At 39.6% G+C, this 24,405-nt stretch overlaps 5 protein-coding genes across 5 annotated transcripts in view; 2 read left to right on the plus strand and 3 right to left on the minus strand.

The window, feature by feature from the left end:
• LOC5519092 (exonuclease 3'-5' domain-containing protein 2) lies at nt 1–3,676 on the plus strand. The gene is made up of 4 exons (XM_032363843.2): nt 1–853; nt 1,568–2,229; nt 2,534–2,845; nt 2,914–3,676. The coding sequence occupies exons 1-4, from the start codon at nt 336–338 to the stop codon at nt 3,381–3,383; spliced, it is 1,962 nt and encodes a 653-aa protein (XP_032219734.2). The 5' UTR covers nt 1–335; the 3' UTR covers nt 3,384–3,676.
• LOC5519091 (mitogen-activated protein kinase 14) lies at nt 3,537–9,315 on the minus strand. The gene is made up of 11 exons (XM_001638894.3): nt 9,063–9,315; nt 8,519–8,669; nt 7,978–8,036; nt 7,408–7,519; nt 7,124–7,201; nt 6,504–6,618; nt 5,892–6,043; nt 5,634–5,712; nt 5,418–5,527; nt 4,928–4,991; nt 3,537–4,544 (listed from the first exon to the last, which is right to left on the minus strand). The coding sequence occupies exons 1-11, from the start codon at nt 9,176–9,178 to the stop codon at nt 4,453–4,455; spliced, it is 1,128 nt and encodes a 375-aa protein (XP_001638944.1). The 5' UTR covers nt 9,179–9,315; the 3' UTR covers nt 3,537–4,452.
• Nucleotides 9,316–9,522: 207 nt separating this feature from the next.
• Nucleotides 9,523–16,392, plus strand: LOC5519090 (tRNA-dihydrouridine(20a/20b) synthase [NAD(P)+]-like). The gene is made up of 11 exons (XM_001638965.3): nt 9,523–9,677; nt 9,785–9,811; nt 10,182–10,276; nt 11,951–12,026; nt 12,105–12,146; nt 13,501–13,635; nt 13,741–13,855; nt 14,585–14,678; nt 15,168–15,253; nt 15,984–16,071; nt 16,260–16,392. The coding sequence occupies exons 1-11, from the start codon at nt 9,559–9,561 to the stop codon at nt 16,334–16,336; spliced, it is 954 nt and encodes a 317-aa protein (XP_001639015.2). The 5' UTR covers nt 9,523–9,558; the 3' UTR covers nt 16,337–16,392.
• LOC5519089 (U6 snRNA-associated Sm-like protein LSm3) lies at nt 16,348–17,464 on the minus strand. Its single transcript, XM_001638893.3, has 3 exons — nt 17,305–17,464; nt 17,003–17,098; nt 16,348–16,666 (listed from the first exon to the last, which is right to left on the minus strand). Exons 1-3 carry the CDS (start codon nt 17,431–17,433, stop codon nt 16,583–16,585), a joined length of 309 nt encoding a protein of 102 aa, XP_001638943.1. The 5' UTR covers nt 17,434–17,464; the 3' UTR covers nt 16,348–16,582.
• A 957-nt stretch (nt 17,465–18,421) lies between these two features.
• The window catches only part of LOC116603015, a 45,833-nt gene continuing 39,849 nt past the window's right edge, over nt 18,422–24,405 (minus strand). Inside the window, exons 11-17 of the mRNA XM_048729646.1 lie at nt 24,160–24,285; nt 23,810–23,995; nt 22,716–22,825; nt 22,492–22,627; nt 22,191–22,333; nt 19,677–21,736; nt 18,422–19,387 (exon numbers count right to left, since the gene is read on the minus strand). Of these exons, the coding sequence (XP_048585603.1) occupies nt 19,299–19,387; nt 19,677–21,736; nt 22,191–22,333; nt 22,492–22,627; nt 22,716–22,825; nt 23,810–23,995; nt 24,160–24,285 (2,850 nt within the window). The 3' untranslated portion in view covers nt 18,422–19,298. The remainder of the gene's footprint in view (nt 19,388–19,676; nt 21,737–22,190; nt 22,334–22,491; nt 22,628–22,715; nt 22,826–23,809; nt 23,996–24,159; nt 24,286–24,405) is intronic.

The following is a 24,405-nucleotide window of genomic DNA, read 5'->3' on the forward strand; positions in this document are numbered from 1 at the left end:
AGTAGCACCTTTCCTCATTGGATTTCCAAAATGGCGGAAGATTCAGAATTGATCGAAGGAATTGATCATTTACCAAAAATACTGACCAAAAACGTATACCATTACTTAACGCTAAATTACCAATTCTATCTTGGGCTCCAAAGAGCTTTCGTAAGGAATTTCTTGTAATTTTGTGTCGTTTATATTGCACCACCAATACGACACTGTTTTTGTTTTATTGGTTCACGTGTGTTAGACCAGGGAAGTGCACTTCCGTGGTTAGACAGTGCTGATTCAGCTTTATTAACTACTTTCACCGCTTGCCTACATTAACGTGCAATACGAAGAGAAACACGATGATGTCAGACATTGGAGTTATCCCTTCAATGATAATATCGTGCTTCACATTGGCATTTGCGTGGCTAATAGCGAAACTTCTCACGAGTTTCTTCAGTCCGAGAAACAAGACCCCAAAACCTGCTAACGTCTACATCCTAGAAGTTCAAGAAGAATGCGAGACAAAGCTCAAACGTTACACCAATAAATACCCCTTCAAGATGAAGTTTGTTGGTCTTGACTGCGAATGGGTGAATAAGAAGGGCGTGCTCTCCCACCCGGTGGCCCTACTTCAAATCGCAACTCCCCTGAACGACTGCTTTCTAATACGTCTATGTAAGATGTCAGGGGCGGTTCCTCCCACCTTAAAGGGTCTGCTAGAGGATAGGGCTGTGTTAAAGTTTGGCGTCGGTATTATGGATGACGCTAAGAAGCTGAGTGATACATTTGGTCTTGCCGTGTCAGGATGCGTTGATTTACGACATCTTGTCCTGAGGTGTCAAAGGCTGGGCGAGCTTACTGCAGCCAAGTCTAAAGGGTGAGTAGCATCATTTACTATAGTCACCTAGGCAGCGCAGCCCTTCTGCTCTCTCCTGACACGCAAGGTGCTGTGCTCAGTAACAACTGCTTATAAAAGCTGCATTGTCACCAGTTTACTTCTGGAGGTCCGACGGAAACCTCAACTGTTAAAAGACAGAAGAATCTATTAGAATCCAAGATATTTAACAGGGCCATCCGCTCTAAATGATCAATCACATCCTCAAAGAAACTGTTAATAGACACTCTGCTTTCAATATCTTGAAATATTTTTCGCTTTTTCCATTAAAAATCATCGGAGATTGTTACGTAATCTACCGGAAATAAACTGATGACGGAGGTGGTAATAATGCACATCTATTAAAGGCAGTGCATGTGGCCAGGTGCCTGCATTGATTGAACAGCAGGAAGGGCAGTGGCCATGAAGGCTTGCAGGGATGTTGATGCTGCTGCTTTGGGTACTCCAGGCACACCATAAACTATACCCAAAACCCTGTTCATCAGAAATAGGGACTCTTTTAGAACTTAAGAATAAAGCCAGAAAGTGGGTTTATTTTTATTTAAAGTTGTTATTTTTTTGGTTGTTCCCTGGCCTGATGGGTGCACTTTTTCTGTTTTTTTTATTGGCTTGAATTTGCCACCCAAAAGGTCATGTGATCTCTTAGTGCAAATGGTTACAATTCCTGAAACTGAGCTTTTTTAAATTTTTTTTTAGGCAAGGAAAACTAAGTCTTGGTGCTCTCGCACAAAGATTCCTTGGGGTTTGTATGGATAAATCATGGCACGTTCAGTGCAGTAACTGGGAAGTTGAGCATTTGAGTGATCGACAGGTTGCGTATGCTGCAAATGATGCTATTGTAGCCGTGCATATCTTTATGGCATTGGTACAGCAGAAGAGAAAGTTGAACCCCCCTGGATCTAATAAAGAGGTTGCACCATCATCATCACACGATGACTTGCAAAAGGCAGATTCATTCAAAGAACCAGACTCTCAGTGCTTATCAATCAATGAGCCCATTTTAGATGTTGCTGAGGATTACTTTTCCCGGACAATATTTCTAGAAAAAATGGAAATGGATTTCAATAAAGGGTATATAAGCTCCACCACAGAAATGCTTTCTGATGAGAAATTTTGTGAAAATGGATTGTCCCTCTGTAAGGGTGTTGTTGATCTAGGATTCAAGCAAAAGCAAAAACCAAATAAGATGTTAAGGCATGGAGGAGAGGAAGATTTTTCTAAGAACAAGCCATACAGATTAGGATTTACAGAAAGGAAGAGTCCACTGTACACTAACTGTCAGTTACAAGCCCCAGATGGGACAGTGCTCAGCACACTTGAACGAAAGAAAGCAGATTGGTATCTAGACAAGGGCATAGGTGATTGCTCTGTGTATTGTTAGCTGGACTTTTTAGGACTTTTTTTAGACTACAGTAGCTGTAGATGGGTAATACACCCAGGCACTTTGCAACTGTCTTGCCACTTGACGTATAGTAGCTTGAGAAGGGCATGAATGGACATAGTCATGGACAAATAGTATAGGTGCTGTCTACTTGTTGGAATTATTATTTTTAGTACTGGAAGGGCTAGAATGTGGAGGTTAAAAGACATGGGATATCCATACATATTTACATAAAATTGAAAGACCAAATGAGAAATGTTCTCATCCTTTTTTTCACTTAGGTGAGCTTGTGGCTGAAGATCCTTACACAGTACGGCTAAAGTTTGAACCTTCCGGCCGTCCAGATGAGGAGGATAAATATTACCTTACATTCAAACAGAATATCTGCGTGGTATGCGGCCAGGGAGACAGCTATCTGCGGAAGAACATCGTCCCGCATGAATACCGCAGACATTTTCCTCTCTGCATGAAGGATCACCACTCACATGACATCGTGCTCATGTGCCCAGAATGCCACAGAGTCTCGGCATTTCATGATGAACATCTCAGACAAAGACTGGCAAGAGAGTATGACGCACCACTTGGAAACAAAGGTGAGAATTTTGGACAAGAACTGTTGAAGGTCTCATGTCTAATGCATTTACTTTTTTCCTGTCATCAGAATTATCCCGTGTCATTCATGACCCCATTCTGACAAAGGTCCGGTCAGCAGCCAAGGCACTCATCCACGCAGGTGACAAAATCCCTCCCCATAGGCGCCAGGAGCTTCAAGAGATTGTGCAAAGTCACTACCATGCCACTGAGCTGACACCAGACCTAATTGAAGAAGCTGCTGCCATGGACACATCACGAGAAAATGTCAACTTCAAGTCGCACGGGGAGGAGGTGGTGAAGAGGGTGAGAGAGCTAGGCAAGCTGCTAGACTTTGAGAAGCTCTGGAGGAGGAATTTTGTGGATTCAATGAACCCGCAGTATCTACCAGAGTTCTGGTCAGTGAATCATCGCTATGAAGAGAAGAAAGATGCGCTTGATAAACTTACCAAAGAGGGGGAGGGATGGGAGGAGGTGAAGGAGAGAGTGGTGGAAGCACAATCATGTGATGATCCAGATGACAACAGAAAGGTCATATGAAAATGCGAGTGGAGGTAGAATGATGGTGACAAAATCACAAATGGCTTGCATGTAGTAGTGACTTCAAATGTTCAGAATGGACAAGTCAAATCTACAGATGACAACAAAAAGGTTCAAGTAAAATTTAAATGAGCGCTGACAACAAGAAAAAGGTTCATGTTAAAAGAATTTTACTATTTATTATACAATGTTACAGTTCGAAGAAAGGACAAGTATGTTACTATACAGAATTTTTCATATACAAAATCAGTCAAAACTAAAAAAAACATGGAATAAAATATAATTTAAATTTATCCTACAGATTTAATCTATCTATCTAGATAAAACACTATCAGTTTTGTGAACCCCATAAAAAGTAGGCTTTACCTTGTTAGCAGAGCTGTAGTGGAAATATTAGAAAGATTTTGAGAAAGATGGGGTCACAGCCAAACCCCTAGTGGTCATTTTCTTATAATTCAAATATTGCGGGTGCTCCACCCCCTGCCAGGGTCCTGGTTGGAGAGATGTGGCAAACTTTTTGTTCATTTGTCTTGGTTTACACAGTATAGGGGCCAGCTGGTGCTATTTACATGGGGCTTTACAAACTGAGGTGTTTTACATAATGAAAAATAAAAATGCGTGAGAATATGGTCAAAATGATCCCCTCCTATTTCTCTTTCGGCCAAATGGAGAAATAACCAGTGCTTAAAAATGGCCTACCATGGCCACCAATACAGAGCCAAATAACATATTTTATTTTCATTGATTTCCCTACCAAGGGAGATTATTTCAGGCAGTCATGTGCACTGCATTCTTTGCCTTGTTAGTTGGCTAGTTAAGCTCATGTCAACATCATTGTTTTTTATCAGTTTACTTTACAAATTATTCATAGAGGCCATGCTAGGGCTTGCCTTGAAGTATTGGGGGGGAAGAGGGGGAGCATACAGAGGCCAGGAGGACAACAAAGCTGCTACTTGGGTGCCAAAAGTAACGAATGAGGATGTTGGATTGAATAGGTACAGGAGTCCTAGCTCTATAAAATCCATACTTGTCTGACCCAGAAAAATGCTAAAATATGGAGGTAATCCCATCACGACTGCATAGGTTCCTCCTCTTTTGCCGCCTCCTCAATAGCCATGGATCTCTTCTGTTGGAAGTCCAAGATTTCTTGGTACACCAAGGCTGAAAACAACAGCAGAAGGGATGATGAGTAAGCACTGGTGCATTCAATTCTTTTAAAAATAAAAAAAGCAGCATTTAGACTATAGATAAGGGCTTCTTTCTGAATGGCCTTTAGTTTACCTCACTCACTCTTACAAGAATTTGATAACAGTGGCCCTGAGTAACCACTAAAATGCTTTCAATTCAAATGAAAAAAGGTGTTCTAATAATGCTGCTTTTGGAAAATTATCATTTGTAAGCATAAAAAATATTTTTTTTGTTCTGTTATACTTTTATGTCTTATACATACAAACTCCACCCAGCAGTCCCAAAAGTCCAAACCACATACTGTAAAAACTGTGATTTCTTTTTGAGGTGAAGAAAGAAATTATTTTCAATCTCACCTCTCCATCCTTCAATAGACAGTTCCTTCTCATCAAAAGAATCATCAAAAGTGGAGCATGTTGGCTGAAATGGAAAAAAACAAAAAGTGACAAAATGCAATGTAATAAGACCCTGCTAGGATCTCTGCTAGTTGCAGTGAGTCACATTAGTTCTATTTTCATTAGAGTCATTTTCTAAGATGGGCAAGTTGTGTTATGTTGCCAGCCTGGGGGAGACAAAATCTAATCCTAAGAGATGAATGGTGTGGTCAACAGCAATTGTTACCCCTAAGAAATTAAACTTAAGAGTTATAACTTTGTTTGTTACTGACAAAACAGATGAAGTATTACTTGTGGTTTTCTGTAAAAGTTTCATAAGAGATAGACAATCACCCCAGAGTTCTAGCAATTTCAAAGGTACAGTGCTTGGTACTCAATGATTAGTAACAGTGGCAAATTTTTCTGTCAATAAGTAATAATTATCCCTAGACAATTATAAAGCACAACCTACCTCATCATTTGGATCAGCATAGGATGCTAGGTATGGGTGGCTTAAAGCCTCCACAGCCGTTATCCGATGATCTGTGTCAAGGTTTAACATCTTTTCCAACAAATCTACAGCTGAAGGCCAAACAATTACTCAAAAGGTCATATGTAGTATAGTGGCGCTTTGTAAACATAATTATTAATGTTAAATTGAAAACAAAGTTGTTCAAAAGTTATTAACCTAATGGGTTGGCTCCAACGAAATACTCATCAAATGGTGTTTTTCTATAATCTGGCATTTGAGCTATGTAATTTCTTGCCTGAAACAAACAATGAATAAACGATTTAGTTTACTTTATGAAAGTGCACAAAAAAAACATGCATATAGCTTTTGAAATACCCTATTTGTTAAGTTATTGTTAAAATAACTAAAGAAATGTCTCAACATCAACACCAAGTATCCTGCTACTACATAGTAAGTTTCATTTTTTATACTCACCGACTCGCTGTCAATTTTTTGCAGGAAATCGTCAGAGGGTTTGCCCACCAATTGCATAATTTTTGTGAGTTGATCAATGTGGTCATTTCCAGGAAAGAGTGTTTTTGAAGTTAAAAGTTCAGCCATAATGCATCCAACAGACCAAATGTCAACTACAAAGAGCAAAGGTGCAGTTAGATGTGCATAATTAAAAACTAAAGACTAAATAAATAAAAACATGGCCACTAACTACAGCAGCCTAAGTTTCATATCTGGAACTGTGAGCTTGGGGATTTTATGGGTTTATGGACTCTTGATTTTATTGCAAGTGAGATAAATGTGTTTTCCAAATGTTTTTACAGTAAGTCATTGAGATGACAGAGATACATTATATACAGTAACGTAGGTCCTTAAAGCTTTTATTTGTCTAGTAATAGTTTTACCTGTTTGATTATATTGGGGATTTATGTGGTAACTTGTTTGACTGTAGTGTGAATGTATGTGGGAGTAACGATATTTCGTAAAATTAACAATGGAATCAATTAATCAATGATGGATTTCTCCATAATACTGTACCTAGGAATAATTATATCTGCTTGGCTGTAATGTGGATATATCTGGGAATAATTATACCTGTTTGATTGTAGTGCATCCAGTTCAACATGATTTCTGGTGCTCTGTACCACCGTGTTGCAACATAACCGGTCATCTCAGCATCTGTCATTCTTGCTAGCCCAAAATCCAGAATCTAATTGACACAGACAGGAACTATTACTACACATTGCACTCACAGTGTTGATTCTGGTTGGCTAAGAGTGCATGCTTTATTTTGAGAATCAGGTTATCTGGGGATCAGCTAGCAGACGCACACACACAATGCATCTTGGGCCTAGGGCGAGTAGATTTGTTTGTGAAAGGGAAATACATTTTTGATTTTGCGAAAGACTATTTTGCTAAATCAATGTATAATAAAACTTTTATTGAATTTGTTTTTCAAGATATCTGGAATAAACAAATGTCTCACCCGGTGAAATCAATCTCAAACTTTGGCCTTGCCTGATTCCAATAATTGTTTATTTACATGTGATAACAAGGGATTGATATTGATAAAGTAATAACTGTCAAACAAACTTTAAACAAATTTTGTATGAAAACCATGCAAACGCTGTAAGTTGGTTGAAAGCATTATAGCCTAATACATAGATGTGTAAAGCGAAGGTAATATCATATACCTCTAGTTCACATATGTATACCTTCAATTCACAGTCTTCATTGACTGCAATATTACTTGGCTTTAGATCTCTGTGGATTACTCCGGCTGAATGAATATACTGCAACCAACAAAAATCATACATCAATATAACAACAACATCAATATAACAACAACAATAATTATTATAAATCTGCTGTTTGTGTTGATTTCTTCCCCCATTAACCAATTGCAGAGTTCAAATCATGAGACACAGTAGCAGGTTTGTATAGCAAATACAACAAAGTCTTCATGAAAAAATCTTACGAATACATGAACTGCTCATACTTTAAGTCCTCTTAGGATCTGGTAGACTAAAAACTGCACATGTTCATCAGACAGCTTTTGAAATCTCAGAATGCCATTCAGGTCTGAACCCATCAGTTCAGTTACCATGTATCTATAAGAAGAGAATGTATAATGAACATAAAATTAACGTAAGCATTCAGTTACTGATTCATCACAAATATGTCATTCTATACTGTTGATTCAAGGGAAAACATACATTGTTTTAAAACTTTCTAGGCAGCAGAACACTTTTATAGAATATCAAGATTTCTAATAGTTTCATGATTTTAAAGATTGATCCCTCGAATTCAAGATTGTTTTTCAGTCTTTTCTTAATATTCATCACAGAGAGTAAGATATGCAGCCAATACTGTTTTTTTTTTCTGATTCTAAGACTGGTATCAAAATTTACAGTTCATGGTTGTCAGCTAAATAGGTGACTAAAGACACCATGCAACTTTTTGTGTGGCAAAGTGTGCAAAAGCCACAGGCAAAAGTCACATGATTTCTTAGTGCAAGTACTGTAGCACCTAGTACCACTAATATCAACTTGAAACATTAAGCACTTACACATCTTGGAAGTGTTCAAAGGCAGATGCAGTAGTGAAGACATCTAACAGACTAATGACCTGCAACAGATTAATAGTAGCAGGTGTATGTACCAACAAATCTTTAAGGCATGCCAATTTATTTAAGGGGCTTTTTTGACAAGATAAAGGGGTGGAGTTCTGTCTACCCTTTGTGTATTATACACACACACCATTTTTTGTTAAAGGAACTTTTCTAGAAAATAGAAAAGTGTGAATGGCAAGTTCTTTTTATCCTGTATACAGGTCCTTATGGGTGCAGGGAGGTGCAATGTACCCCTTTACCATATATGTTGTTCTTGTTTTAGATTAATATTATAAAAAAAACCTCTTTTGATGACTCAAGCCAAGAATAGTGCAGTTGAACAGCTAAGGCGAAACACAGCTTCAACTGACTATGGTGTATATTTGGACTTTTAATGAGGAGTAAAAACTCAGCCTTTCCTCAGCCAAAAAAAACATCCCACAAGCCTCATACTGTATGTGCTGTACCCCCCTTATCTGGCCATTCAAACATCACATACATTCTCATGCCTCATGTGTCTCAACAGCTTTAATTCTCTGTATGTTCTCTTGGCGTGCATGGTAGACTGAAAGGGTCTTGAAAGCTTCTTGATAGCAACAGTGTTTGGCCCATCTGGGTTTGTTGGGTCTGGTTCTGTGATTGTTGAGGAGCTAGGGATGAACAAAATCGAAATCAGTAAAACTGCTGTAAAATAGAGAGGATAAGTGGATTGTGGATCCTTAACCATTATTAACAGTTAAAACGTGCACAGCCGAGAATAACCACCAGGATAATAATGAATGAACACTCCATTTATCTTGTCATTCTTCCATATCTATCAAATAGTAATTACATTTTCAAACGAAAACGAAAACCACATTTCCTTCTTAAGTTCTTAAGGATAACTAAAATCGTCTCTTTATATTCTTACTAATAACTGTTCAAAGAGCGAAATAATCTCCATTTGCAGTTTAATTTCGACTGTTAAATACCACTTTGTAATTGTGCAATTGTAATTTGTAATGTGCAATTGTACAATCGATGTTTTGCAGGTGTCAACTCACCAAACTTGACCGTAAGCTCCTGTCCCGATAGGACTCAACTCTTGATACTTGCGCGGAACTTCGTACACTGTATTGACGAGTTCAGTCCGATAAAACCCAGGCGGTAAGTCTCCCATGCTTGGAGTTATAAGGAACGATCAAAGGAAGAGCAGACACACAGTTCTTGCTGTAGAAAAAGAGGAAAAATAGAGGAGTCTCAGAAGTCCGCCATGTTGTTCCTTGGAAGGAAGAGCGCAGTACGACGCATTTTGGAACACGTCTGCGCATATGGAGCATTGTTACACAGGGATCTCCTCGGGAATTCGGATTTTTCACTTCGGTTAGGTGAGAATAACAAGGATATTGCCAAAGTCTTGCTCGATTTGTTTTTACTACACTAAAAACGTGACAAAAGAAATGACGCGAATAAAATCACATGAAGCACTCGACATTTACATTTTGCAAAAGTTCACCTTTGGTGACGCATGGGATTCCTGTGGTGCGCTTTATCAGCAAGATGGCGGACGAAGGTAGCGGATTTAGTGATTGTAGTTCTCGTCAATATTTAAATCCATTACAACTTTTTGAAGAAAAGGAAATAGTGCGGATGTGTGCGCCAATGGTCAGATATTCAAAGTATGAGGATTTTATTCGTGGTCGTTTGTAAATAACCGCTACAATCACGTGTTAGTTTTTAATCATGGGAAACTAACGATTTCTTCATTTCCGATTACTTACTCTAGGCTTTCATTCAGAGAACTTGTTAGAAGGTAAGAGCACTCCATCATTATCTCCAGATCTCAGTACAAAGGAATATAGGGGAGTGTAAAATTACATACCCCGAAAACCATGACAGAAACTTATAACGCAAAAAAATACCCAACACAACATACCCACTTTCTTATTATTAGTGCCAATATCTTACTTTATTCAAATAAGGTTACCGTTACCTCATTTTTTCTGCATCCTTTCGGTTTTACGCCACTGTGAAAACAGAGTAGCTTCACTGACGATTCGAACGTTAGCAATTCATCTTAGAATTAATAGAAAAATGGAATAGAAGTGGAAAAGGGAATGAATTTCCTGCAAAATCATAATTTAGGTAGAGCAGGTATTTTTACAGTGTTTTTTTTTTTCTAGATATGACTGTGATCTTTGTTTCACACCAATGATTATATCGGAGTCATTTGTCAAATCTCAAAAAGCCAGAGATAGTGAATTTACTACAAACTCAGGTAGGATGTTTTTTTCCATTCTGTTGCCTTTAAAGTACGGTGCCTACCCTTCCAGCACCTGATTTTTATGGTGACCCCCTTTGGTTGCATTGGATCCAGTCAACATTCCATAACATTTATTCGCCCCTTTTTTCCTACTCATGATCTTTTTTTACCCCTTCTTCCTAAAGAAGGCCAATCATGTCAAATGCCACCATTATATGCTCCCGCTCAATGTGGGAGTAACACAAAGCATCAATGTCCATAGGCTAATTCAAGCAAGTAGCCAAAATATTTTCAATCAGATATTGTCAATAACATATCAGGCATAATTTTGTAGATTGTTGTTGTGAAGTTTCTTTGCAAATAAGTTTTTTTTTTTCAATTATAAACACAGGAGTGGTTGATTGACATTTTTTAAAGGATCTCAATCAACAATTCCTTTGTTACTGTTAACATGAAAATACAACCTGCATTTTTTTCCTATTTCCAAGAAATAACCATGCACAATTTGGTCTGATTATTGAGTAACTACAGTATATCTTGTTGAAAGTATCTCAGCTACTATTGAATTAGCCAATGAAATTGAAATGCACGGTACTTAGTATTGAGCAGTAGCAATGGTTCTGTGATTTGCCTTCCAGGATATCCATACATAAGCGTCCCCATACTTACACTATTCTTTCCTCATTTTTGGTCAAACTGCATATAACAGTAAATGTTGGAAAATTCAGGGGTCTTGGGGTCCAAGGGTTAAATCCGCAATTTAAACCATCAACGGGTATTTTGTAGTTATTTTGTATATATTGGTAAATTAGTAGTATTTTGGGGGGTCAAAAAACCTCGGGGTCCAAGACCTGACCGCGAATTTTCCTGTCGCAAATTTTCCAACATTTACTGTATCATTGTAGCTGATCTTGAGGTTCTCCGCCTAAAGAGACATTCTCAATGTACCAAATGGCACATGATTCATTATACAAATGTATCCACTTTCATGCACATGTAGAATAAAAGGTGTGTGTCTGACTGTTAAAGTGGACTTTGTAGGCACAAAGTGAATATCTAATAAGTAGGGCATGGCAGTTGTAGCAGGAGATGGGGTACTGGGGGGCACATGCCCCCCCTGGAAACCAGCTCGTTTTGCTTGTTTAGTGTTGCCATCTCTGGCTTCATAATTATAAAATGTTTTTCTGTAGTCTCTAGCTATTATCTTCCAACTTACTGTGTAATCGTTTCTAATCTTGTTTGTCCTTCTTTCAATTCTAATTCTAAACTCATTTGCTGTTATGACTGTCCTTTCCTTTGGCATTAATAAACGTTTGAAAATCGCCATTGGCTTCAACTTTGTTCCACCCAAATTATAAAAAGTGTCATTCCTTGGATAAGAAACACTCTGAATTTGAAGGTCATTTTGGAGGGAAAAAAGAGTGGCTTATACATGCCGAAAATGGTATATGTGACATTGACCCAAGGTGTAGAAAGAACAGTATAAGTTGGAGTATGATGATCTTGTATGGATATCATAGAAGGCTGTAGGTTTTAAATGTTTTGTGTGACTTGGTATTATGTTTGGGCTTTAAATGGTGCAGTGAGTGGCCTTTTTTTCAAGCACATCACACCCATATCAACACTTCTCTTTGCACACCTTGGGTCAAGCTACAAAAGTTTTCAAGGTATTATCACACTGATTTTTAGGTGACAGGCCTATTGTTGTTCAATTTGCTGCTAACTGTGCCAAAGACTTGGCAGATGCAACAGAGATTATTTCTCCGTAAGTTACATTTTTTTTGCAGTTTTATCAGTTTTGATTTACTTTCTAACAGCAACTGATGTCCCTGTTTATTTTCAGGTTTGTTGATGGTGTGGATTTGAATTGTGGTTGTCCTCAAAGGTAAAGCTGGCCAAACCATAGACACTTACCTAAAATAATTAATCTACAGCAATTTGAAATTGCTCATTGTGAAATATCTTCTCTTTTATTGTCAAAGCAAGTTAGGCAAAGGAGAAAAAAAGGCAAAACAGTTCACTCTAGTTATAAAAGGATAACACAAACATGTATGCGCGTGTATGTGTTGATTGTGATGTGAAAGTGGTGTGCCTGCCCTTGGAATCCAGTCAGAGGTTGCCAGCAGGAGTCTAGTTCAGTTTCAGGCCTTCAGTGTACAATGGTTATTAACCCATTGACTCCTGTTTTTTTTTTTAGCTGAATTTTTCAAAAAACAGACTGAAAACAGATACCCCCCCCCCCCCCCTATTCTGAGTTTTATACAGCCCGTCAAAGTCAAACACCGCTGCACCTAGTCAGCGGTGTCCAAGCTTTCCAACAGTGCTTTGCGGTCCCCACTTTTAATCCCTCGTCGTTGTGCTGAAGCCAGCACAAGTTGATGGTTGCTTGTATTTTTCATCAAAAATACAGCTATGAGCATATTAGGAGAGTGTCTCAGGACATCATGAAGTCTTTTGGGGCATAATTGAGTGCTTTGCTTATGGATATTTGCAAGCAAAGGTGGATTCATGATGATTTTTTCTTGTTTGGCTTTGCCTGGATGAGAAAAGAATTTTCTAATGAATCACCACAGCTCTCCTAAATGCTGTGTTTTCTGAAACCAAATTGATTCCAAAATTGTTTACACTGCTATTCTGGGTCTGTATGACCTGGAATTGATTTGCTTGGCTTCGGGGTGAAAAGACTTATAAAAAAAAACATCTGACTTTGGGGAGAGGAGTGTTGACTGGCCCTCCCCTTGTGAATTTTCCCCTGGATCTCCCAGAATGCTTTGCAATACGTAAAGACATCTTTGTGGTTGTACAATCCTTCAACGAGTGGACATTGTGTTTTGAGGCCATGGAAATGTACCTGGAGGATCAGAATAAAGGTATCTATTTGTGTCTTGAGCTGTGTTTGCTGATCTCTCTCCCTTGTGTGGTATTTTGAGCGTTTTATTGAGAGGGGTGATTCTGCTTTTCTCTCCTTGTTAGATTTGAGATTTGTCAAATAACCTGTGCTATTATTTGGCTTAAGAGTAGATGCCAACACCTTGGTTGGATGCATATCTGCAAGACCATTTATCCCTTATACTGATGCCTGAGTATCTTCATCTTGTTGTGTTTATTTTGCATTTATGAATTTTTGGGATTGTGGGTACTTCCCAAAGCCGGTACAGGCCGGTTGAGGGGTCAATGTATTTATTCAACTTGACATTTCAACTTGGAACTCAGTGATGAACACTGCTGTTGAACTGTAGATGGGCCATTCAAGAGAGATATGGTGCCCACCTCATCAACCAACCAGAGCTTGTGAAGGACATGGTGAGGCAAACCAAGTCTAGAGTCACAGGTATCCCTGTTTCCATCAAAATAAGGATCCATCAAGATAAAAGGTTAGCTGCCTTCACTTATTAGCTTAATTATTATTTAAAATGCTTGGATCCAATTATGATATGTAAGATTCTAACTTCTTTTATAAATATTATTTCCCTTTTTAGGAAAACTGTAGATCTTTGCAAGCGAGCCGAGCATGCAGGCGCCTCTTGGATAACTATCCATGGGCACACATCAAAACAGAGGACAGAGCCACCAAGTATGGAAACCATTAAGCTGGTGAGCATTCAAAACACCCAGGAGGGCTAGGACTCAAGCATGTATATTTCATTATTCATTTTGTTTACAAAGATACTTATAATGTACATTCTAATGATCAGCTCTAATTATAATGGAGGGGGGGGGGGGGGCGAGGCATAGCCCCCCTGGGAAAAACATGAATTATCTCAAAACAATAAAGACCTTTCAGTATCCAAAAGATAAACCCATCTATAGATGTGTACCACCTAGCCTCCCTTGCATGCATTTTAAGGCAGGTTGCCCACTTCCCCCCAGCGAGCGACACCTGCCCAAAAAAACGCCTGTGAGGGAGGCTATTCCACACCCCATTTGGAAAAAAACATCAAACTGGTGAGCATGCTTCGTACTCCCTTACCTCCAGGGAGCAGGGTGGGGTAGGGGGTACTCAGCTATAAGCATGACATGGGTGACCATACATTATGGTCAAAACATCATCTAACTGGGGAGTGTGCAAAACAGCCCAAGGGGGAGACTCAGCTATAAGTGTGACAGGGGGGCCCATATCTCTTAAGGAAAAACACCATTAAACGGGTCAGGGTGCAGAACACATTAGTGGGAAGGGCCTCAGCTATAAACATGAAGGGGTCCATACCCCCCTGGGAAAAATACCCTCAAATAGGTGAAAATAAAACAATTTACCCTCTAATTTGGGTATATTCTTTGCCTCAGCAACATAGGTGTATAAAGCTCTTGTTTTTATGGCTGTAGGTCAAAGAAAATCTCTCTATCCCAGTGGTTGCTAATGGTGACATCAGATGTACTGATGATGTCCTAAAGGTGTGCGAGGCAACAGGAGCAAATGGTAGGCTATGCTGAAACAACTGGAATTTTTACTGTATGAAAGGTATGAAGGGTGAGCAAATGGTAGGCTATGCTAAAACAACTGGAATATTTACTGTATTGTACTATGAAAGGTATAATGGGTGAGCAAATGGTAGGCTATGCTGAAGCAACTGTAATATTTACTGTATTATAGTATGAAAGGTATGAAGGGTGTGCAAATGGTAGGCTATGCTAAAACAACTGGAATATTTACTGTATTGTAGTATGAAAGGTATAAAGGGTGCGCAAATGGTAGGCTATACTAAAACAACTGGAATATTTACTGTATTGTAGTATGAAAGGTATGAAGGGTGAGCAAATGGTAGGCTATGCTGAAACAACTGGAATATTTACTGTATTGTAGTATGAAAGGTGTGAAAATGATAGACTATGTTAAAATATTAGCTGGTAAGCAAATGATAGGCCAATATTATGCAATGCACATTGGGTATATCTTTTATTTCTTTAGGTGTGATGGCTGCTAGGGGCATACTCAGCAACCCTGCAATGTATGCTGGGTATAGTGTTACTCCTGTGGAGTGCATCAAGGACTGGGTAAGGACACAAACTTGTGATTTATGATGCGGCAAAATGGTCCCAAAAATGGGAGATGGAAGTGTGTGTGTTTGTAGGGGGGGGGGGGGGGGGGGAGTGTTAGAGGGGATCTCTGAGTTTGACATAGATCACTGCTTACATGTATAAAAATTGTCTATTTTTGCAATTGATTTAGATAATGTAGCCTTTGATATAAGGTTTCATGTAAAAAGGGTACAGCAAGCCACCACCTGTCCATTTCCATTCAATGTGCTACATCAGTGTTCGGCTTCACTTTTTATGATCCTGATAGTTGACAGTGTTGTGCCATAGACTGTGTCTTGCACTAACTATGCAACTTACACTAACTGACTTTTGAGTGGCAAATTGAAGCCAAAATAGACACTGAAGTGACTGCATCCCCTTTTTTACTTTACAAGATCACTAAATTAGTTGCTTTTTGGAGGATTACCCTTCCGTATTATATTGCTTTTATTTACTGTGTATTCTTTTAAAAAAATAATTTAATCATAGCTCCTGATTAATAAGAGGCTACAAATTTTTCACTCAATGCAAAGTGGTGACAAGTTGATGTTTGACTCTTTAGCTTAGAGTGAAGAAATGAATCTTTGGTACCCAGGATACACAATATAAAAGTGGGGAAAGACTGATTGATGCCCTAACCTTCAACTTATTGAAGTCAATAAGACCTTAATGTCTTAAAATCCTGTCTTTCAATCTTGTTTTGTAGATTGATATTTCGCTGAGTCTTGGAACTTCATTCACAATATTTCACCATCATCTCTTGTACATGATGGAGAAAATCACTACAAAAGCAGGTATGCCTGCATGCAACAAGATTCACTCCAATTCACAATAGATAGCAAAAGCAGTTATGCCCAAATGCAAAGGGATACAGGACTAAATCTCTGGCCATACCTAGGGGATTGGAAACACACTTTGTTACGTTTCCAAAATGTATATTTTCCTCAACCTATTTACTAATGTGTGGCATTTATTTTTGCAGAAAAAAGAGTTTTTAACAGCTTGAAGAGCACAAGTGGGGTGTTGGACTATTTAAGAGAAAACTATGGAATTAGATAAATCCACTTTAGTGTATTTTTGTAAATATATTCCATAATAAAGACATTACAATTAAATGCTCTTTTATATTTGAACTAATGATTGCTAGAAACCCTTACAAGCCAACCAGCAAATCAGTGTTTTGTTTTTACAAGTTACAGAATTGTAAATGTGAGATACATTTGACACAGAAACAGCTCCTGTTGTTAGAGCCAGACGCTTCTTAGCATAGGGAATACTTGTAAACAAGTCTTCCTATTTGTTGTGCTAAATCCCGACTCTTAAAGGTGGAGACACTAGAATCACGCCATCCCCTCTTATGAACATCATAGGCACAGTTCTTTTATTTGTCTGTGGAAAATGAATAGTCAGATTTCACGCAATTAACTTTTTTTACATAAATGCCCACCAGGACTTGATATTTTGAATTATTATTCAATTCTTTTTCCAGGGACTTGGAGCAACTATAAAATACAGGGCCAATTGGACTTCGCACCTTGATTTCTTTAGAACGGCGCAATTAATACAATGGAAATGCAAAAAAATGTGGATGTGGCCCTTAATTCTATTGTTTGTCCCCCCAGTTTCGTTAAGACAATCTAAGAATAAGATTAATTTGAAGTTCCGAAGTGGAGACTTGGGTAATATGTATAGACTAGAACTGGTTCGTTATTCCATATTACTTACGCGAAAAAGCTCCTCAAAGGTCTCCTCGTCAATCTCCACCGTGGTGATGGTTTCCTCTACGTCGCTTAGAATCATGTTGAGATGCTGATCGTATGCCTATGACAAACAAATCCATCACAATTGTACCACGAAAACCATTTTCAGACAGTGGGTTCTGAATAACACTTAGAGCCTCGATTGGCATTTACATTACATTCTAACTTATAGATGGTGCACGTATTAAAATAGATGACAGGCGGTCGTACGTAAGGTGCTATTCTATAAACGTCATTTATGACAGAATATATCCATGTTAAACTTACGTGAAGCCTCCCCCTTAGTTCTCTGTCGTTCCTCATTTTCACATATATTCGCTCATCCAAGCTAAGACGGATCAAATCCAAGGGTTCTTCTACTGTATTTGGAGCTACTTCTTCGCCTGTCTCCGCCATTTTGAATTTTATAGGACTGATGCTCCCTCAATATATTGTACCACAGCAGCCCCACGTAAATTACCTTATTTTCATACTTTCAACTTTTTTAGCATAGATCACTCACATACTATCACGAGTCTCGCAATTTGATTGGCTCCCGTACTCACTATCTATTGAGTCATAGATTGTGAGTTGCAAAATAGCCGGCGAAAAAGCCACTTGAATCAAAAGAGACAAAATACCTTGATTCAAATTCGGGAAATTTGGTTCACAATCTTTTCTTATAAATGTTTTTTTCCATCCTTACAAAAGGACACTAAAAGTAACGAAGACTGCAGGGTTTTGAAACTAAAGTTTTCAATTTACGTTTATCTGCGCGCTTTATGCAAACACCGGTTGCATGCGCTCGCGCACGCACTAGAGAACACGCCAAGTTCAAACGAGCGCGCGCTGTTTTGATTTTGTAAAATACTGTTGTTTGTGTTATTTATTACTGATAATTATTATTAAAATAGTCATTAATTTGAAGGTAGTATGTGAGTGGATTTATAATGAAACAATTACACTACTCGTTCTCGTTTTCTATGAGTCATCAAGGCGCTACGCGTCTCGTTGATTATGCTTAGTGCACACTAGCAACATAACAACATAACGACATGGGCGCGCGCACTTTGTTTTGCCCGACATAACGACATGGACATAATGACATAAAAGAAAAAAAACATGTTATTATATCGATTTTTAGTCATCGGTGCCTATAGATCCGACGCGCGAGTGAATATCCTATCAGAAAGCAGCAAAAAGAAGCTAGCTAAGTGCAATCCAAATGTCCCACATAAGTCCCACTGTGTAGAATGGTCATGAAAATATTGCTTTAACAAAAAGTCATTAAAGTATTGCTATAGATATAAAAAATAAGTCATGTAAATAATTCCATTAGATATTATATAAAGGCCATGACATGCTATTAGATATAATATACAAGCCATGAAAGTATTGCCATATATAATTGTGCTATCAGATTTAATAATTGCTACCAGATATCATAAACATGATAAAAGTAAAAAACGGCGAAACAAGACAAAAAAAACCTTACATACTTACAGTACTTTCTGGGTTACTTATCCAAGTGTTCTGGTATATAAAAATGTATAAAAATTTTGATACAAATAGTAGAAAAAAAAAGAAAATCCATAAGAAAATACACGCTACACTAAAAATGCTTAATAATCTATACATTATTACTAGAATACCTTATATAGCGGATACTCGCATTTACCGGACAATATTCCGAGGTTATATATAACCCTTGTAATAACCCAGCATTTAACGCAAATCCTTTAGTTATTGCAGTATACAATACAATACTAACTACTTACTAACCGAGAGTGAGGTCATGCCGGGAAATATCACACTCTGAGGCTTTGGCGTATCGACCGAGGCTTTGCGAGGTTATTTGTAAGAACAAAAATGATCGCACATTTCTCTGACATCATTAGAAATTTGACGAGTCCCATGCATTTGTCGATATCAGAACTGCCATTTGGCATTTCCATTTGCATTGTGCACCTACACAAGATTTTGAAACAGGTGTATATGACATGTATTTACTTATCTTCAAAGAAGCATTATCTCTATACAAAACACTGGTGAGTCATCTTTGATGCCATTGTCAGCATTGGGCTTCCTTTACAACATGTACACGTAGTTCATCTATGATGCAACTGGGTTTCCATTATACGTGACTAATCTATGATGTCACTGGGCTTCCAATACAAGTGGCTACTCTATGATGTCACTGGGCTTCCATTACAAGTGGCTAATTTATGTTGTCATATGGCTTCCATTACACGTGGCTAATCTATAATGTCATTGGGCTTCCATTACACGTGGCTAATATCTGATGCAATCGGCTTCCATGACATATGTGTCGACAGAGGCCGACAACTTCGTCCATGCTTTGAGCAGTGATCTGTTGGGCAAACAAATGAGGTTATGGGATAAGCACAGTAAAAGTGCGACACTGATTCTAGCATCATCATAAGGGGAGGGGGGTCATTTCAGGAGCAGCAGCAAAGTAGTAATGTAAGAATAGAAGTCAAATAAGTGACAATAGAATTAGTGATAAATGAAAACCTTTATTCACCAATACTATGAACAAACCAGTTACTATCATGACAAAACCAAACTCATAAGCTGCTCCTTGTACTGACTACCTTACATTAAACACGAACGTATAATATATTTAAAACAGAACATACCTTCTACATTCTCGTACACCTCGTGACCACACGAGCGGCAGTGATGGACGCCTGGACGCCTAGTGTACTGTGTACAATCTGAGTGGAGACGGACGAAATGCCAATACCCCTCCTTATTAACGTCGTAAGGCTGGACCATGGGATAATCGCACAAAAAGTCGTGCGATAGACTCATGCGTGGATCTGAATGATAGATGTTGTGATATCTTTGCTGATAGCATTCGCTTGATGTATGATCACCGCTCATATCTTGGAATACTCTCTCTTCAGATCTCCCTGGTATGTAGTGGTCTCCACTTGATGCCATATGGGTAAATGGCCTAGCGTGCTGATAACTGCCTTGGTGTTGACCTCTTCCATAAAGAGGCTGATGATGGCGGGGACTATTACTACAAAGTACATCTGTCACATCAGGAGGCCTGTATGATAACTGGGGAGCAGGTCTGGAGCAGGATGATGGACGTCTGGTTGGTAGTGGGGGAGGAGGTGTGGCTGTCATTCCGGGCCGGTCTGAAGGACGTATGTGTAATGATGGGGGAGGAAGTCTGGATGGAGGAGACACCCGACGCTCAGCAGGAACCGGTGTAGGAGTTCGACGTTCAGCAGGGAATGGAGGAGACACTCGACGCTCAGCAGGGTCCGGTGGAGGCATTTGACATTCATCAGGGAATAGAGGAGACACTCGACGCTCACCAGGGTCCGGTGTAGGAGTTCGACGTTCAGCAGGGAATGGAGGAGACACTCGACGCTTAGCAGGGTCCAGTGGAGGAATTCGACGTTCAGCAGGGAATGGAGAAGATATTTGACGCTCACCAGGGTCCGGTGCAGGAGTTCGACGTTCAGCAGGGAATGGAGGAGGCACTCGACGCTCAGCAGGGTCCGGTGCAGTAGTTCGACGTTCAGCAGGGAATGGAGGAGGCACTCGACGCTCAGCAGGGTCCGGTGGAGGAATTCGATGTTCAGCAGGGAATGGAGGAGACACTCGACGCTCAGCAGGGTCCGGTGGAGGCATTTGACATTCATCAGGGAATAGAGGAGACACTCGACGCTCACCAGGGTCCGGTGTAGGAGTTCCACGTTCAGCAGGAAATGGAGGAGACACTCGACGCTTAGCAGGGTCCAGTGGAGGAATTCGACGTTCAGCAGGGAATGGAGAAGATATTTGACGCTCACCAGGGTCCGGTGCAGGAGTTCGACGTTCAGCAGGGAATGGAGGAGGCACTCGACGCTCAGCAGGGTCCGGTGCAGGAGTTCGACGTTCAGCAGGGAATGGAGGAGGCACTCGACGCTCAGCAGGGTCCGGTGGAGGAATTCGATGTTCAGCAGGGAATGGAGGAGACACTCGACGCTCAGTTGGGTTTGATTCAGGCATTTGACGCTTGGCAGGGATTGGTCGAGACACTTGATGTATAATACATGTAGCCAGGCTTGGCTGGGTTATATTTTCGTACAGTAAATCTTGACATTTGCGCACATATTGATGATCGGGCAACATTGCAGTATATTCACAAACTGGCTCGTATAGGTTGCTGCCAATTCCACAAAGAGTTTCATCATCTCCTGAGCCTTCATCAGATTCGTTACCATCTTTTTCGTAAATAAATGAGCAACCATAAAAATCTCCTTGTAGGTCTCTTTGTGGTTGTAATAGCATTCTCTTAGTGTCCAACAACCCATGAATGGGTGGTCTTGGGGGTAGTGGTGGTGGGTTTCCTTTCAGGGTGAGTAGTGAATTTTTGAAATCCTGTTTGGGCGATCTTGACGATGCTGGCAATCCATCAACTTGTATTTCTTGACTTGGAAATTCTTCATACACGTTCTCTGTAATATACTCATACGTTTCTTCTTCTGTCGTTTCACGCAGAAGTCCCAGCTGGTAGTCGTAGCAGTGAGGAGCGTAAAGACTATCTGTGACGGTTTTACGTATTTCTGCGTGGTTGAGATGTTTTTCCTCGGGAAGAACGTGCGGAGCATTCTCGGGTTGGGTGACATCAAAATCAACATTAACGTCGTTGTGAATCTTCTTCCAATGCTTTAGCATCCAGGAATCAAATGGCTTTCTAAAAAAAATAATACAATACATAAAAAAGACCGTGGCGAGAGTGCGGTGACATCCCCATTTATGAAATAAATAAACCATTTATGAATTATATTTCTCCAGGTATCTTTATCCTAGAGAAACTAATCGGCACTGCAGCAGGGTTTAGGTTAGTAATGCGTAACGATAGCTTTACTTACCCACGTGCAACGATAGCTTTACATAACCATGTGTAATGATAGCTTTACATACCCACGTGTAACGATAGCTTTACATACCCACGTGTAACGATAGCTTTACATACCCACGTGTAACGATAGCTTTACATACCCACGTGTAACGATAGCTTTACATTACCACGTGTAACGATAACTTCACATACCCACATGCAACGATAGCTTCACATACCCACATGCAACGATAGCTTCACATACCCACATGCAACGATAGCTTTATACGTTACATGCTTTACTCACCTGCTCGTTAGGGTGTCGACCAGGAGCAGGAAGGTTGGTCTTTCACGTGGATAATGCAGAAGACACTGTTTGAGTGTGATGTACAACCAGCATGGCATACTCTGCGGTTGAACTGGATAATTCCCCTCAAACGATGACTTGGTCTGAACACACACACAAAAATAATCAAGGAGTGAAAATGGGATCAGTAATAGCTGTATTATAGTAAAATTTGCATGACTTTGACCAGGCATAGCTGGAAATTGGGAAACTAAAATGGGGGTTGCAGGACTCGGTTCTTTCTAAAGCAGACACTTATTACCTGGTCATCCATGGCCGCGGCTGCCGATGCCTCTTGTTCGTCTAGCGTATTGAACATCTCAAAGGCAACCTTTCCGAAGGAGTACACATCAGCCGCTTGTGAATAGTAATTATCGTTTTTCACCTCTGGCGCGCTCCTGTTCATATAAATTCATTAATTTCCTAATGATATTTCATAAATATAAATAGAAGCGTAGTCTAGTAGTTTATATTTTCATCACATACCATGCCGAATCATCAATGGGCATAGGTTTCACAACAAACCCTTCCGCGCTTGTTTTCATGTAGGAGGTGACAATAATTTCCTCTATTCGCCCAAAGCGCGTTAGTTTCACCTGAAAAAAATGTGAAAATCTATACAATTCTTACACAGATACTGCCAGAATAACTGTAGTGCTGTAGAGAATGTGTACTTTAAATGTACAACAATAACAACAACAAAAACAACAACTACAGCAATAATAATATAGTTTATTAAAGCCTTTTGCAGTGTGACTGAATTACAGGTTATGTGCGCAACTAAATGAATTCTAATTAAGTAGTTGAATGAGACTTTATCTACTTGTTCTTTGTCTTTTTTTCGAAAAGTGCCGATGCCACAGCAGTGTTTGGGGTACCATTTGTCTACGGACATCGACAAAGCTACGATTTGTACTGATATACAAAAATTATTTAGCCAATTTATTCATTAAATCTGAAAATTACAATTTGCTTATCGTGAACCCGTAAACAACAGGGACGCTACCGCAAGCTTTGAGAAACGCTCTTCCTCGCGCGGAAAAGTATCCCGAAAACTCTCCCGGTACCCTAACGGGCCCGGATATTACCGGGAGTTTTGAGAAAGGACCCCCAGGTCCGCGCCTTTTATACCGTGGGTCCTTGTTTAATATCGTTAACGAATTTCTTACACTTATCCACACGTCTGTCTTCTAAAGTCATGATGTTGGCTCGTGCTAGGGCGTTACAATACATCATTCCAGGCCAAATGATACCTAAGGCCCTCTTTTGAATGTTCTCACATTGATCGTTAAGATATTTGGGTAAACCAGCGAAAACAACTCAGGCACATTCAATCGACGCTCAACACAATATCGGCAGGTGGAACATTACATTTTTTCAGTTGTCGAAGGGGGTAAAGCCGCCATTTGGCTTTCTTCACCAAGTAGTCGCAATGTGCAGCCCATGATAGGTCATGTGATAAGTCATGTGATAGGTCATGAGATAAGTGCACTCCGAGCAACTTAAAGGTGTGAGCCTATTCGATAAGTGAGCCTCCGATTGCAGTGGGTAATCTATATAACCATTAGCAAGCGATGTACCTTGAGAGGCGCTTGCTGCGCCACCATGATGTTATCTGGTCTTAGGCTGCAGTGGACAATGTCGCTCTGGTGTATGTACTGAATCACCATGGCAATTTGCGCAAGCGCGCTCACTAAGTCAAAAGATGAACATTTGCCGTCCCTCACATGGCGTAGTAAATCCCCATCTCTGAAGTACTCGGTTATCTGGTGAAGATACTCGAGTGAGTCAAATTACTTTGTAGTATTGCTGCTTTCTTGAACGCACAGTGATAAAATCTGTGATGTAATCAATGATGGTTTGACCCTACTACTTTAGGTTTCAATAGTTTTTTTCAGAAACACTATTTTGAAATACTAATATGTCTTACCACTTCAAAATCACTTCCTAGAGGAGATATTGACTTAATTTCAGCAAGGTTTTCATGGCGGAGCGGCTGTAAGCTCCTAAGACATTCTAACTTGTCTTTATTCACGACTTCCCTGTTCACGATCTCCTGTAAAGGTGAATTGCACGAGAGTTATACATCATTTTTAAAATCATGCGCATGTCTTATGAAACGCGTTTACCCTTTTGAGTCGACGTCCGAATTCTTGAAATCTACCGCGCGATTCCA

Source organism: Nematostella vectensis, chromosome 1 (genome assembly GCF_932526225.1).
Source record: "Nematostella vectensis chromosome 1, jaNemVect1.1, whole genome shotgun sequence".
NCBI classification, from domain to species: Eukaryota; Metazoa; Cnidaria; class Anthozoa; order Actiniaria; family Edwardsiidae; genus Nematostella; species Nematostella vectensis.

Excerpts from the sequence above, each read along its gene's own strand:
- LOC5519092 (XM_032363843.2), top strand. The coding sequence starts at position 336 with ATGATGTCAGACATTGGAGTTATCCCTTCAATGATAATATCGTGCTTC. Across the intron at positions 2,230-2,533 it reads GTATCTAGACAAGGGCATAG|GTGAGCTTGTGGCTGAAGAT; the intron begins GTGATTGCTCTG and ends TTTTTCACTTAG. Across the intron at positions 2,846-2,913 it reads CGCACCACTTGGAAACAAAG|AATTATCCCGTGTCATTCAT; the intron begins GTGAGAATTTTG and ends TCCTGTCATCAG.
- LOC5519090 (XM_001638965.3), top strand. The coding sequence starts at position 9,559 with ATGGCGGACGAAGGTAGCGGATTTAGTGATTGTAGTTCTCGTCAATAT. Across the intron at positions 13,856-14,584 it reads GTATGGAAACCATTAAGCTG|GTCAAAGAAAATCTCTCTAT; the intron begins GTGAGCATTCAA and ends TTATGGCTGTAG. Across the intron at positions 14,679-15,167 it reads CGAGGCAACAGGAGCAAATG|GTGTGATGGCTGCTAGGGGC; the intron begins GTAGGCTATGCT and ends TTATTTCTTTAG.
- LOC5519091 (XM_001638894.3), bottom strand. The coding sequence starts at position 9,178 with ATGGGAGACTTACCGCCTGGGTTTTATCGGACTGAACTCGTCAATACA. Across the intron at positions 8,037-8,518 it reads GACACATGAGGCATGAGAAT|GTCATTAGTCTGTTAGATGT; the intron begins GTATGTGATGTT and ends AATCTGTTGCAG. Across the intron at positions 7,202-7,407 it reads AGATCCTAAGAGGACTTAAA|TATATTCATTCAGCCGGAGT; the intron begins GTATGAGCAGTT and ends TGTTGGTTGCAG.
- LOC5519089 (XM_001638893.3), bottom strand. The coding sequence starts at position 17,433 with ATGGCGGAGACAGGCGAAGAAGTAGCTCCAAATACAGTAGAAGAACCC. Across the intron at positions 17,099-17,304 it reads AACTAAGGGGGAGGCTTCAC|GCATACGATCAGCATCTCAA; the intron begins GTAAGTTTAACA and ends TGTTTGTCATAG. Across the intron at positions 16,667-17,002 it reads CCTTTGAGGAGCTTTTTCGC|ACAAATAAAAGAACTGTGCC; the intron begins GTAAGTAATATG and ends CATTTTCCACAG.